The sequence below is a fragment of the Venturia canescens genome, chromosome 6 (genome assembly GCF_019457755.1).
Source record: "Venturia canescens isolate UGA chromosome 6, ASM1945775v1, whole genome shotgun sequence".
In the NCBI taxonomy this organism is placed as follows: Eukaryota; Metazoa; Arthropoda; class Insecta; order Hymenoptera; family Ichneumonidae; genus Venturia; species Venturia canescens.
In genome coordinates, this window is record NC_057426.1 from 3,645,503 (window position 1) to 3,659,205 (window position 13,703).

A 13,703-nucleotide genomic window follows, 5' to 3' on the forward strand; every position below is an offset into this window, starting at 1 on the left:
GTGCGTAAGTGTTAAGAATTTATCATTTATTTTATAGCAACGAGGCTCGTGATGACTCGCGGAGAAAAAATTCAACGATACTCTGCGTTAAATTCTACAATATTTAATATTCGATTCAACATTCGTTAAATATTTATATATTCAATAGAAGCTCGAAACTTTAAATGTGAAAATTCGAAATCTTTGGTTTGTTTGGTTCAAGAGCATCGCGAAGTCGTGGAAATCGAATGATTTCTCATCTTCGTTTGTGTGTTGTTTTCGTGTACTAAAATTCGTACGTATCCTACGTTTTTCTACCATGGGCAATAACAGTTATAATCGCAAAGGTGTACAACTGAGTAATCAACGATTTTCTCTTTCTATTTATGTATAGGCCAACAAAGTAGGACAATCGTAGCATTTAAATGGCCAATGATCGATTTTCGATTTGCAAATAAACCCACACAAAGAGGTTTGAGCCAATTGACGTGGAAATTTCATCCCCGAACCCTCACGGTGCCCACCAGAATTTTCAACAAACCACGAACCCAGAAAAATCCCAAAAGAGACAACTAAATGTAAGGGAAATAATGTTTGAATTTTTAACGCAATTTCGGTAACTCGGACCCACTGAAATTTCACTCCAAGTCGCTCAAACCTTCGTGTGTGTTTGAAATTCGTTAAGTAATTGGAAAGAATTGTTTGAATATCGAAACGATAATTTATTTAAGTTTTTTAGGCATTCTCGTACGCCTCTTACCAAGCTCCTTGACAGCGATCGGCTGATAATTCTCCGGATGATGCGAGGATTGTATTAATCGCGCCTGACTACCTGTACTTCCCGCCGAAATCGTCGAGGTCGTGCTTAACGTCAGATGATTCGGCGTCCGCCCCAAACTCGTTTTCTTCTCCCCTAAAAAAGCCTGCGAGTCCTCCTCACCCTCGGACTTGGTACCCGAATCCATTTCGACTTTCACTTCTCCTGAACACAACGATCGATCTGTACTATATATTACATCCAATAATTACTAACTATTACACTCGAGCTGTCTGCTCGAGCTAATTGGTGCAATAACTTCCAGGCATTTCGAGACCATCTCGACCTTCGAATGCTCCATTTTTCTGCTTTTTTTTTTATCTTGCTCGAACTTCTCATATTGATTGAGGCTTCGAAGAAGTGCTCGGACGATAAAATTGATGGTGTTTCAGGAAAAAAGTGGGGCAAAAAAATTTCTGAATGTTTGGAAGTCCTTGAAAAACCGAAGATCGAAGTACATTCGAACGATTGAAATTTGTCTGTGCTCGAAATTATTGTGTAAAACCGTTTTCTCGAATTCCCTATTAGCGAGGCGAGACGAAACTTCATCGTTGTTTTGACTCGTGCTCAAATTCTATTCGATCAATTATTTGAGATATTTATTGGAGCTTTACGGAATTTTACTTGGCCCCTCTTTGGGAGCCTCTCTAATTAGGGAAATCATTTGAAAATGGTTTGTAACGAAGCTTTTTTTCAGAAAGTATTTGACGAAAAACTTGCATTGGGAAAAAAGCATTTGATGGGAATTCAAAGAAACGGAAAATTCGTACGAAAACGCCAAAATGAAAATTTTATTCTTATGCGTTGCAGGGATCTCCAGTCAATGATGAGAAAAATGTGTTTGCTAACCTGAGGTATCACTGATGGTTTTGCTTCTCGAGCGAAAGGTCGGTTGGTGTTGTTGACTCGGCTGTGGTTCTTCGGTTTCCTTGTCCTCGGAGCTTTCGTGATCGATCGACGGTTTCGAATGGCTGTACTTTCTTTTGGTATTGAGCATGTTAGACAACAATTGTTGTTTACCCGCTTTTTTCGAAACAGCGCCAGTCTGCGATTGGCCGTTTCCGTTTTGTCCCTGACTAGGGCAGATGGGTGGTTTGTCCATTTTTTCAACGTGCCCCGTCGATATCCGTGACAAAGTCATCGGTGGTTGGCTGATGTTCGGCTTGGTCGATGGTATGCTCATGTTTCTCACGGATTCTCGTATTATTTGGCGTATTGTTTTCAAAAATGCGTTCCTGAACTCGGTCGTGCTGGGGACGAAGATAAAAAAAATACGAATTGCAAGAATGAGACGCCAAAAAACCTCTCGAAAATGTTTTTTATGGAATTGAGCTTCGAACAGCGATAATAAAATCGCATTTCAATTTCACAGCTCGTTGTACCTGTTCGAGAGAACGTAAACCTTCTCCGAGCGTCTCTGCAACTGACTTCGTAGATGAATCAATTCCCAAAGGAAGTGCGAGTCCATGTCCTTGGCGCAGCTCGCACGAACCTGGACCTCGGTCACAGGGATGAGCACTTGATAGCGAATGATTTCGACCTCGCTGGAATTCGTTTTTGTCGAAACGCCCTGGAAGTTTGTAACATCGAAAAATCAGCGGTCGACCGGTCGAGCGAATTATTGAAACTTCTGAATTTTCGAGCAATAAATATTCCTCCTTTCTTTCATAATCACCATAAGTTTCTTCTTCTGCCTCAGTCTCTCCTTGCACAGGAAAACAACAGCTGATTTGAAAACGAAGCACATCGCATGAAGCTCCAGACCCTTTTTGATTTTGCCAAGAAAGTCGGAGATGTTCAACCACTCGACTCCACCGTAGTACAACAAATCACCGGGACTCAGATCGATTGGCTGAAAGCACCGTATTGTCATGAAAAATCGAATCGTAGCTGCGTTTCTCTCACAATTATGCAATCGAAATTATTCGAAACCTCACAAGAAACGCTGAATTTGCTGAATTTACCTGTTTGCACGATTTCTGATGCTGCCTGAACAAATGATCGAAAATAGCCCCGTACTCTTCGTGAATTCTTTGCATCTCGTTGATGTGTTCAGCCACTTTTTCCATGCCCTTGAGTGCCTCTGTAAAATAAAGTTCATCCTCATGAGAGTGTGATGCTTAAAAAATCGCAAGAATTTCAAGAAACCGTTGCCACCAATTGTTGGGGGATTTCTCACCAATCAAGTGCTGGTGTTCTTCGCTGCGTTCGTCCGTTAAATTTTTCAATTGTTGCAATAATAAAGGATATTTTAATATCCTTTGAATTGGTTTTATCAGATAAGACTCGAGGGTCGATGAATGTTGCTGTCGAGGATTTCTCGCTTGTAGGAATTCTTGTAAGGCTTGATTTCCTTCGTCTGCAAAGTCAAATGATTTCTCGTTTGACACTCGTCAGTAAAGATCTCGAGTCGTTTCGTTTTTTAGCCTACTTACTCGGGTGTAAAACTTTTTGGGCCTTCGAGTGACTGGCACAGAACGAGCTGTACAGCTTGAAGTGATTCACGTAATGTAAAAAGGCACTTCCAATGGCGAACAGAACATTCTGTACAAAGTGAAAAAAAAAAATGGTCATCCGGCGAGAGTCAGAAACGTCATTATTTGTTTGCTATTTTACCTGAAATTGGCTGGGGACGTCGTACTCCTCGAAATCTACCGCAGCCTCCATAATGTTATCGAGACTATGCAGAAATTGTCGTTGAAACGTTATGATTTCTTGGATATTACCAAAGAGTGCGTTTATTTCAGCGTTCGAGAGAAAAGTCTCGCGTTTCAGGGGCTCCAAATAATTCTCCAGCAAGTTATTTAAATTCTGCAAATAATTTTTTTTTTTTTTTTTTCATTAATACCTAATTTATAATCAATGCGAAAGGGAAAAAAAATCATTTGAGCCAGCAGTGCAGTGGGGGTTGAAAACGATCCTAAATTCCCCTTAAATTGGGCTCGTTTTCGACTCCCCTGTCAAGAACAAAGTTCGATTGAATTTTGAGCTTTGTCGTACCTTTACGTAAGTTCGTTCAGTCTCGATCAATTCGGAAATGACTTTCTTGAGCTTTTCAGCATCACTCAATTGTCGACTCGGAGTTAGTACTTGGGAGTGCGAACTGACGACGCTTCCGGTAGGGCTGGATTTTCTCGTCTCACCGGGTGAGCGGCAAATGCCGGTAACTTGTTCTGCCGTTTTCAACAAATTTTCAATCTCGAAGGAATTCGTCCGCGACGTTTGTTTTCCGTTCTCCAGATGGGAACCCGGTGCGGAGTCTTGCATCATTCCGTCTTTGCCTGAAAATCATTTTTTAACCAAATTTATTGGGGGTTCGATGAGAGTCGATCGTAATTTCTAATTGTTTATTTGACGAGAATCAGCAAAAACTGAAATTCATCAGATTCTCAATCGTTCAGAGCCAAAACTGTCACTCCCACATTCGACAAAATTTGACGAAACGATGATAAGAGTGATCGAAATTAAGGGCAGACTCACTCCACCCCGGTGCCGGAACGATGAGCCCGGTTATCATTTCTTCACTGATGACCGGTGGGTCGGTCGGTGGTGGGGGACAAACGAGGCTCTCGATGATGTCGTCGGTGACTCTCATAATGCCCGAGAGATCGGGAGGCTCGGTTCTGGACGATCTCATCATCATACAAAGTGCCAATTCCTCTTGCAACACGCTTTCGAGATACATCATGTCCAGATCGCTCACAATCGCTCCGTTAATCACCATTATTTCGTCGCTTTTGATGATACCTGAAAAACCGAGTGATTTTTAAGTTCCACCGGCAAAGTAAACGAGTCCCCGAAACCGAGGAAAATCGATTTCGAGACAGAAAAAAATGTCTAACCAAAGGAATGGAGTTTAAAGAAAGCATTTTTATTTTTAGAATAAAAATTGCGAAAAGTTGATCGAAAATAACGTTGATTAGAAAATATCGATTCGTATGGTGGAAAACCTTCGTTGTTCATTACTCGCGTTCGATCCTGCGTAACGCTTTCGACGTTATTGGAAGTGACGTAAGAAAAATAATAAACTTCTGTTTTCGAGATGATTCCGTGTTATTGTGATTATTATATCGAGCCAACGCAAGCGAGAAACGCGAGATTCGAATCATCCCGAGCGTTCCGCCCTCCTGCATCCCCGGGGGAGTTTTCTTCCCTCGCAGAATTAATACATGTACGTATCGCTAAAGCCGCAGCGCACCTTCATACGGATTCAAGCTGCGCGGATATATTTACGTGGGTAAACGCGTCAAGAACGGTTCACCAGAGCGCGATCGTCGAGTGCTTTACGAGGACTTTGCTCGCGAGCAACGAGCGGTGAGCGACGGAAAATCGATGAATAACCAATAGCCGCGGGAGCCACAAAATAAACCTATAGACCTTCCACTCCCGGCTAAATTTCAACAATTTTTTCCTCTATTTTACCTCTCGGTTTTCGGTACCAATTAAACGGTGCTAAATCATCATTGATTTATTGACCGTGACCCTTCACCTTCAATGTAACGAGCTGTATCGAACCCTTGCAGGCCAAATCCTTCGACCATGAAATCTCCCTGACGATATTTATCGATTTTCAAGTTTTTTGCCGTTTCAAACGCTGCGGAGTCCGGGGGCTCGAGGCTCGTTTGAAAAGCATTTTTTTCTCATGAGTTTTTCAAAACGTATCACAATAAATATGAATTTTTTGAATGTGAAAAAAGGATTTTCGCCATTTATCCCCGGGGCTCTTTGAACTCGGAAAAATTGAATCGTTGTTCCTGCATTTGTTTAAGCTTTAGAAAACAAAGGCGTCGAATTTTTGAACGATCATCCCTCGCCGGGATCTAGCGAGATGGTATTCAATCAATTTTCTGTCTATTAACGAGCGAAAGAATGTTTCAAGTAATTCGATTTTTCAATCTCCATCCTTACAATAACGAGAGGAAAAAGTATTTTTGGACTTTTTTCACAAAATTTTCCATTAACAAAATAGTATATTACACCACAAGGGCAGAAAGTTTGATATTCCTGCACTGCGCGTCAAACTTCTGCCCGTGTGGTGTATACTATTTTTCTTCATAGCCGGTCGAAATTACGTTTCTTCCGAAATCATTGACAGCCCCGTCGTCTGCTGGTACGCATCTATCGATAGAAGATGTTTTGATGCCTGCCCCGACATTTGCTGCACGAGCGAAGCGAGTGCTGCTGGTCGGGGGAGGGCAGGCATAAAAAAAACAAGATATTAGCAAAGATAATTAATATGAATATTTGCATTCTTATGAACCTGAAAATAGATCATTATTCCGAACGACTATATTCATTTTATCAGCCTGGTCACTTTATTTTTGGCTTTCACATTGATTTTATCTGGAAGGATAAATGTATGTTATTCGTTCGGATTTGTACTGTTTTGATAACAGTGCTTGGAAATAATATGGCATTTCCATAACATATTTCCGAATGAATAACATAAGCTTATTCGTACGGTTTGCGGATGACTAGACACAACCTTTCAAAAAACACGTAAGCAATATCGGTTCAAACGTGAAACGTCAAAAGTAACAAAAATAATTACGTCAAACATTTCGGAATGTAGAAAAAAGTTTTTGCTCCCGCCGAGACAAATGAAGCGCGTGCAGTTTTGACAGCGCAGAAATGTTATCTTTCGACTGAGGTGTGCAGAAAAAAATTTTTGCGCCCGCTGTCACAGCGAGCGTGTTTTTATGAAGAAAAATTCATTGGTGCAATACAACGAGAGACGGAGAAAGTAACAAAAAAACAGACGCCTTCGTAAGCATTTTGATTCGATGGGACAGCAAAGTGATTTTCAGCCTGTTTTCACATGCCGAATCATTTCGAAAGTCGATTTTCAAGGTAGAATAAAGTGGACTGAAGAGGACGAAAACGGTATTTACCGTTGTGCATGGCGACGCTTTTGTCCTCGACTCTGCTGACATAGCAGCACAGTTCGTCCTGTCTGTCCGCATTTTCGATGAGTTCAGCCTCGACGGAGAAGCCCCACATTTGATCAAGGGTCGTGCGTTGTAATTTAACTTGATAAAGTATTTTAGCGCATACTTCAACGATTTCGTGAGTGTGAAGCTGCGAATTGAAATGGTTGAGCTAATTTACAAGCGAGAAATATAAACTTTCTCCAAAAAATATTGAGCTTCGGATAAAGTTTGGACGACCCTTAAACCTCCTCAGATGGATGAATATTTTTTGAAATATCACAAAATTAAGAATAACGTGGCTAAGCGGTGGGAGAAATATTGACTCACGTAAGTATCGATCCCGTCGGTTCTGTGTGGCACGAAATAATTGTGATCTTCCATGTCCCTCCGTTTTTTAACTCTAACGAAATGTTCCATCGGATTGAGACCTTTTCTGCTGCAGGCACTCGCCAGGAATTCCTCGACGGTCATCGCATCCCGAAGAAACACGGAGACGAGCTGTCAAATCGAAAGCGTTCAGTTATCGAGCAGCCATAAAAGCGCACGAAAGAGCAGATCAAATCGATTTTAGAACGAGCCACTTTTTCCAACTCGATTTTTATCACCTTCCGCGGGGCTCAAACTTCCCTCACGAAAACTTTGCTCGCATTTCCGAGAGAACTTCGTCGCTTTCAACCCGAATTTCACACCTGACGAGTGTGCCAGCTCTCATCGTCGTATCGCTGGAGAAACGTCCCGGGGGGGAAATAGGGCTGTGAGACAAGTTACCGAGGAGCTTCTCGAGCCACCAGCAATAAATTTCGAACATCAATTAATACTCGTGTAATTCGATCGAACTTAATTAACACCGAGATTCTCTCTCCCTCTCTTGCTCGTTGTTCCTCCACCAATTACTGTTGTGTACACAGGGGCCGCGTATTATTTGGAACACGAGTCTCGATAATTGCACGTGCGTAACAGCATCGAAACTCGATCCGTTGAGCGCGCCATTCATCATCAATCCCCTGACACGTATGTGCCACAAGTTGATTGTTTTTTACCTACTGGTGCGTTAAATTATTTGTCTGGTGATTGAAATCAAAGGGAATTTGTGTTTGAAAAGTTGATTGAATATTGGGCGAAGTGGTGAGCGGCGTTAGGAAGCTCATTTTTTCGAAACCCTCGTTTGAAATAAAATCCTTAGAAAAGTTTGATTACTTGAGAAGTTTAAAGTCGATCAAAGGGATGAAAACCGTTGGAGGAAAAGTCTCGGGGAACCTTGGCGACTGGACATTTTATCCGCTCCGAGTATTCATTGTTCACTGATCGAATAAAATGTTACCTGATTTTCCGGGACGGAAACCTTGACCGACTTTTCTTCGTCCCTGGAGGATATTTGCAGCGATCTGCGGCTCGAAGCGCTGTTCGATCTCGACAAAAGTGGGGGCCTCCTCTTAGTGGCGCCACGGCCAGCCAATAAATTGTTGAGTAACGAGGGGCTCCGGGCACAAATGAATGCGTGGAAAGAAGAGACGGTAAATACTCCGAGTTTGTAGAGCGTTTGTTTGGTTGCGCGTGACACGTGGGTCAGGAGGCTCTGCGACATTAACGACTTGGTTAATTAATCAAGTTTTCAAACTTCTCTATTAAATAATCTGGCGCTTTCGAATATTCGTATAAGCTCGGTTCACCTTTGGATTGGGCAGTTCGCCACTTTGCAAGCTCGCCATGTAGCACCGCAAGCGGAATTGTTCGCAGTGCAATCTCTCCAAATTCTCCTCCCACAGAACGATCTGGTTGTTTATTTGCTGTTTTATCTCGATGTCCGAAACGACAGATTGCTGAAGATCGGCCATGTGCTTCAGCTTGTGATCCTACAAATTCATAAAAAATTATCGATTCCCGAACGTCTTCCTCGTTGCTCTCCCCCCGTTTCATTCGACCAACGAAATCGATTATGCTCTCGGAATAAATTCACTCACCGAATCTATCGCCTTGTCCAATCGGCCGATCTCTTCCTGAAGAAGATGAAGAGTCCCGGTTTTACCACGATGACGAGCGAATGCAGCCGCACACGCCGAGTGTATACTGTTCACCCAATTCTCCAATTCCACTTGACACGGCGCCTATTAATTCGAGCGAATATTCCCATATAAGTATAAACCAATCGCAGGCTATTCATTCCACCAAGCTTTTCTGCTCTTTCATTTTTTTCCGAGCTGCAATTCGATTATTTTGTTTTCTACGTTTTTTTTTTTTTTTTCTTCATTTTTCCAACCCTCTGTTCAGCCGCGCAGAATTTTATTTTAGTCTGAAAGGTAATCGAGCCTGGAGTATCAGCGATCGGGCTCGAGCGAGCCGAAAAATGTGCTGGAAGCCTTTCGAGTAGTTTCGTTCTGTCAGAATAGTCGAACGACGAGCAGCAATTCACTTTTCACGTTTATTTAATCAAATTTTATTGAAAACATCGCTAGTTTTGATAGTTCCAATTCGATCAAAAGATTCGTTTAATAAAAATAATTGATTCGATTGAATTTCGAGATAAAAATAAATCCCGAAGGAATTAAAACGGAAAAACTTGACGATGCAATCTCGGGGTCGAAAAACCGATCATGAGCCTCAGTGATCGGCGAGAAAAATTGATGGAGTGTCGAAACAGAGAGTGAAAAAAATGTGATGATAATATACCTGGAAGAGATAAGCGTCACCGAACGCAGTGCTGAGACAGAATATGTAATCCCTCTTAGGATGCTCTGGTATGGGCTGCATAATAGCACCATCAACGATAATAAGATGCTTGGGTGCTGTTTCCACTGCTCTGCTCTCGTGAGAATCGCAAGGATAGAACAAAAGTGTCGTACCCTTGAGACAAACCCAATAACCCTTCCAGCCTCTTTTCTTCGCCAATTCAATCTGGTGCTTCTTGCGCAACAGCCATTTTTTAACGCTGAGAAATCTGTCAATCAAACAAACGCAAAAGCTTGATCTTCGGCTCGTTGGCTTTCGAATGGAAATAAAATGTCATCGAAGCTTTCGGATTTTCGAGAGGCTTTTCTTTTCTCGCAATTTTTTCAATCCTTTTCGAAACGGTCGTCCAATAAGTTACCACGATTTCAAAGTTCTCCGAGCCCGCTCTCTCGTTATTTGGACGTTTTTTTTTTTTTTTTTTTTTTTTCCAGTTTTATAACTTACCCAGCTTTGCGAACAGCGCCAGTACAATTGAACGATGCTGCAGCGGTTCCCGTCTGTTTTCCACTGTACGGTGAGTTCATGACACTTTCGCCGTCGTCGTCATCGCTCACGGCGGTCGTCAACGACATTCTGTCGTCGTCGGACATCTGGAAAAGCAAAGATGATTCGGGTTGAATGAATATTTGGCTATGATCGGTTGGTGAGCGTTTCGACGATCGGAAGCGATCCTCCGTGAGCGTGGAAATTCAGTGAGTGCCGAGTTTATCACTCGAAACGATCTCGAGAATATTGGCTTCGTTCAAAACATTGTCCCCGACAGGAAAACAACGAATGGCGAAGAACAAGAAAAACTTCGGGCTCGCTAATGACTTTTGTATTTTAATTGGGGATTCGTTTAGCTCGACCAACTTTTCTACTCTTTCTGTCAGTGCAGCTTCCGTCGTAACGGACAACGCAAAAATCGCAAGGGAGTTGTTGGCCATTTTTGTATTCGCTTCGCTCTTCATTTACCCGGGAGCAGGAAGAGGATGAAAAAAACTGCGAACTTTCGACTCTCGCTAATGACTTTAGTACGTTGATCGAGGACCGGATTCTGCGTCAGGGACTTGGCGCTCTACTTTGAAATTTGCATCGCGACGCCGTTACAGATTATCACGAGATCGGGGAAACCTCAGTTTTTCCAAATTCCATAATTTTGAGATTAAAATTAATGAAAAAAAAAAAAAAAAAAAAAAAAAAGCAATTACAAGATTTTTCATCGCATTGAAAACTTACGACTCTCTTGAGAAAGTCCGCATTGCAATCGTCCGCGGTAAGGTGCGGATGGTAATGACAATAACAGCTCTCTTTAAGCAGCTTCATATTTTTCTTCGTCGAGCCGTTGAGCTTGAACATTATTCCCTTCCTCGCGTGGCTCAGACCGTCGATGTAACGTTGCGCCCAGGTATTCAACGCTCCATTTATGATTTTCAATAATTTGCAATAATAGCCCTCCCCGTAGCCCTGATTAACCTTTTCCTCGACGTTTTTGCAATTGAACCAATACAATTTCTTTGTTTCGTTTATACATATGACACTGATCTCGTGTCGTTTGCACAAACAATAATACTTTTTGCACTGTTTCTTGTGAAGTGTCTCGAGGTCTGTGTAACCGCCACTGCCACTTGGATTATCATCGAACAGTTCGTTATAATTGGAGGCATAACCGAACGACGGCCATCCTTTATCTACCATCATTCGTCTATCTTGATCCACGCTACGCCGAATTTTTATCGATTCTTGTCGAATCAATAATCAATAATCATCCACGATTGCTTCATTTTATTACGGAGAATTTCGTCTTGTCCATTCGAATCACGTTTCCCTAAAACGTTTACTTCGTTTCTCCCTGGCTTTAGAAGATTTTCATTTTTTTCTGAGCTTTCCATCTTTTTTTTTTTATTATTGCGAAAGGTTAAATCTGCGATTAACTAAGCAATTTTCAATCGGTTTTTATAATCACTTTTTTGACTTTATTTGTTTCAATGAATGCTCAAATTCCCCAGCACTCACGCGGCGAACTGTATCGAAAATATTTTTGCATCCCCTCCCGTCGCATTTTCACATTCACATAAATTTATTCGTTATCGTTAAAGCGCTACACACTTTATTCATTTATTCGTAGACGTTAAAAAGTAACGAGAGTATTTTTTTCCCCTTAAATACGTATATTTTGTTTATTTGTTAAAATGATTATTGTGACTCGAAATAACGCTCGAGAAAAGTCCCTTCATTATCGTTAAAGCGCGTATTTTTCTCTGACCTCGTTTTTCCCTTTAACTCGAGCACATTTTTTTGTTTCCCCAACTCCGTTGTCGAAGTTTTTCACCATTTTTGTTGTTGTTTCTTTTCCCATATATATATATATATATATATATATACTCTCGATTCTCAAGACATTTTGTGTATACATAGAAATATTTGTTTAAATACTCGTCGAAACGGACCATCTATATAAAAATAAATGATTTATCTCTATTTTTTTTAAATTCTTCTTCTTATTCGTTATATATATTCGTCGATTATTTCTCCGAACGATTTACATTTGGACAGTTATTATTCTAAAATAATTCATTCACTTGGTACAGACTCGTATAAGCGCAGGGCGAAAGTTGCATCAGCATTTCGTGTTTTTTTTTTTCGAAATATTCGAAAAGCCTAGTTTCTCCTTGTATATTATCCGGCCTCATCGGAGCGAAAGGTCGTATTTTCGACACGGGAATTCTCGTGCGCGAGGGGATTTCATTTATTATTCTTCCACCTTCTTTATCTCTATTTTTCTCGTATGTTTTCGAGTCGCATATATATCCAGGTACCTGGTCGATATTTCGCGCGTTCCATTGACGGCAATAAAAAATATCTTCAATCACGACGATGTGCTCGCACGAGAAGCAGCAAAAAAGGAGAAAAAATGGCAAATCTCGAGATGGCTGAGGGACGAAGAGAGTGGATATTTGTGAGTGTTTTGCTTCCCTTCTCAGGATTCGCTCCCTTTAAGGAGCCGGTGCAACATTATTCGTTGTTTCTTTGTTCATTCGTCAGACCCGCGCCACGTGGATATGCGATAAAGTAGTAACGCTTCGTTCGCCATATTTCTTTTAAGCTTGAAAAATCCTTTTTACGTCAATAGCTTTCTCCCTTTTGCAATCAACATTAAAGACAGCGACGCAGGAAAATATCGGTGAAGCAAGCGTTGCTCGGAGTATATACGCCGAGGCGATTCCTTCTCATTATTTATAGTCGATGCCCATTATCCCTCGGGTCTCCAAGTTCACGAAAAGTCATTAAGTGCACGTCCATAGATCGGTCTAGAAGCCTTTTATTTATCTTCGACAGGAGGATCGATCTCTTGCACTCTGAGGCTCGTTCAAGCTCCTCGTTATATCTGCTGGACGATAAAGATTTTCGTTGAGGATTGAAGAGAGACGAGGAGAGCAAGAGAGCGCGTTCACTGGAATGATATTCTCTGTCTATTCGTGTTCGTTAGATCCTCGATGATCGTCAATTAAAAGCGAAGCTTCAACGCAACGAGAATATTTAAAAAAGGGCAGGAGGAAAATTAACCGCTGCACTTGGTGTCTCCTCTCGCGGGAGGCTACATCACTCTAAACCGGATTAAAAGCCGCGGCACATTATCGTATATCCCGAAAATTCCAGCCTCTCCGAGTGGCCGATCCAAACAAGTGGATCGAGAAAGAGGCACATTTCCACTCACAATAATCCATCACCCGAGTCCCGCGAGTTTTCGGAAAGCCTCTCCGATTTTCAGTGGTCCATGAGGGCGAAGCTGGCGAGGGAAGCTTGTGAAGAAAAACAATTCGCGGGGAGTTTCGATCGTACGAAAAGCAAGCAAAGATCACTGGGTCGTGCGAAGTGGAGTCTGGCAAGAGCGCGTCGCCTTATTCTCGGGCTCTTCTCAACGTGCCAAATGATCGAGCATAAAACTTGCGATCCCCGAGGCGCTAATTCGTCAAATAACGAAAAAAAAACGCTTGGCTCGAGGGCAGCCAGTCCGTGTGTGCAGTTTCCCCGTCGAGCTCGAATCGTAGGAGAATATTTCGTCGGTCCGGAGAGGGGGCTCCGTGCGACGCAATGCCGCTGCCGGATGCAAGAGCTTTCTCGCTTCAACGTTTATTTGGATCTGTCCTCACAGCCGCTCGGATTCGCCTATGGAAGGCAACGCGCTCGTAATCCGCGCACGTATACGCCTCCAGACTCGCGTACGTGAGCCTCCGTACACACGCGTACGCGGATACATGAACGTGGAG

General features: G+C 42.1%; 1 protein-coding gene across 11 annotated transcripts in view; it reads right to left on the bottom strand.

Annotated features, from left to right (window-relative positions):
* Positions 1–13,703, bottom strand: part of sif (still life) — a 47,715-nt gene that overhangs the window by 5,267 nt on the left and 28,745 nt on the right. For 6 of the 11 annotated variants that reach the window (XM_043422058.1, XM_043422055.1, XM_043422054.1 and 3 more), the window contains exons 12-28: positions 9,898–10,043; positions 9,394–9,661; positions 8,688–8,831; positions 8,397–8,579; positions 8,048–8,317; positions 7,054–7,224; positions 6,688–6,874; positions 4,277–4,543; positions 3,797–4,077; positions 3,413–3,607; positions 3,232–3,340; positions 2,976–3,155; positions 2,761–2,879; positions 2,472–2,648; positions 2,179–2,366; positions 1,646–2,046; positions 740–961 (exon numbers count right to left, since the gene is read on the bottom strand). In XM_043422058.1, the coding sequence (XP_043277993.1) occupies positions 740–961; positions 1,646–2,046; positions 2,179–2,366; positions 2,472–2,648; positions 2,761–2,879; positions 2,976–3,155; positions 3,232–3,340; positions 3,413–3,607; positions 3,797–4,077; positions 4,277–4,543; positions 6,688–6,874; positions 7,054–7,224; positions 8,048–8,317; positions 8,397–8,579; positions 8,688–8,831; positions 9,394–9,661; positions 9,898–10,043 (3,508 nt within the window). Of the gene's footprint in view, positions 1–739; positions 985–1,645; positions 2,047–2,178; positions 2,367–2,471; positions 2,649–2,760; positions 2,880–2,975; positions 3,156–3,231; positions 3,341–3,412; positions 3,608–3,796; positions 4,078–4,276; positions 4,544–6,687; positions 6,875–7,053; positions 7,225–8,047; positions 8,318–8,396; positions 8,580–8,687; positions 8,832–9,393; positions 9,662–9,897; positions 10,044–13,703 lie in introns of those variants that run through there. The other 5 variants (XM_043422060.1, XM_043422053.1, XM_043422051.1 and 2 more) reach the window with 4 other exon arrangements.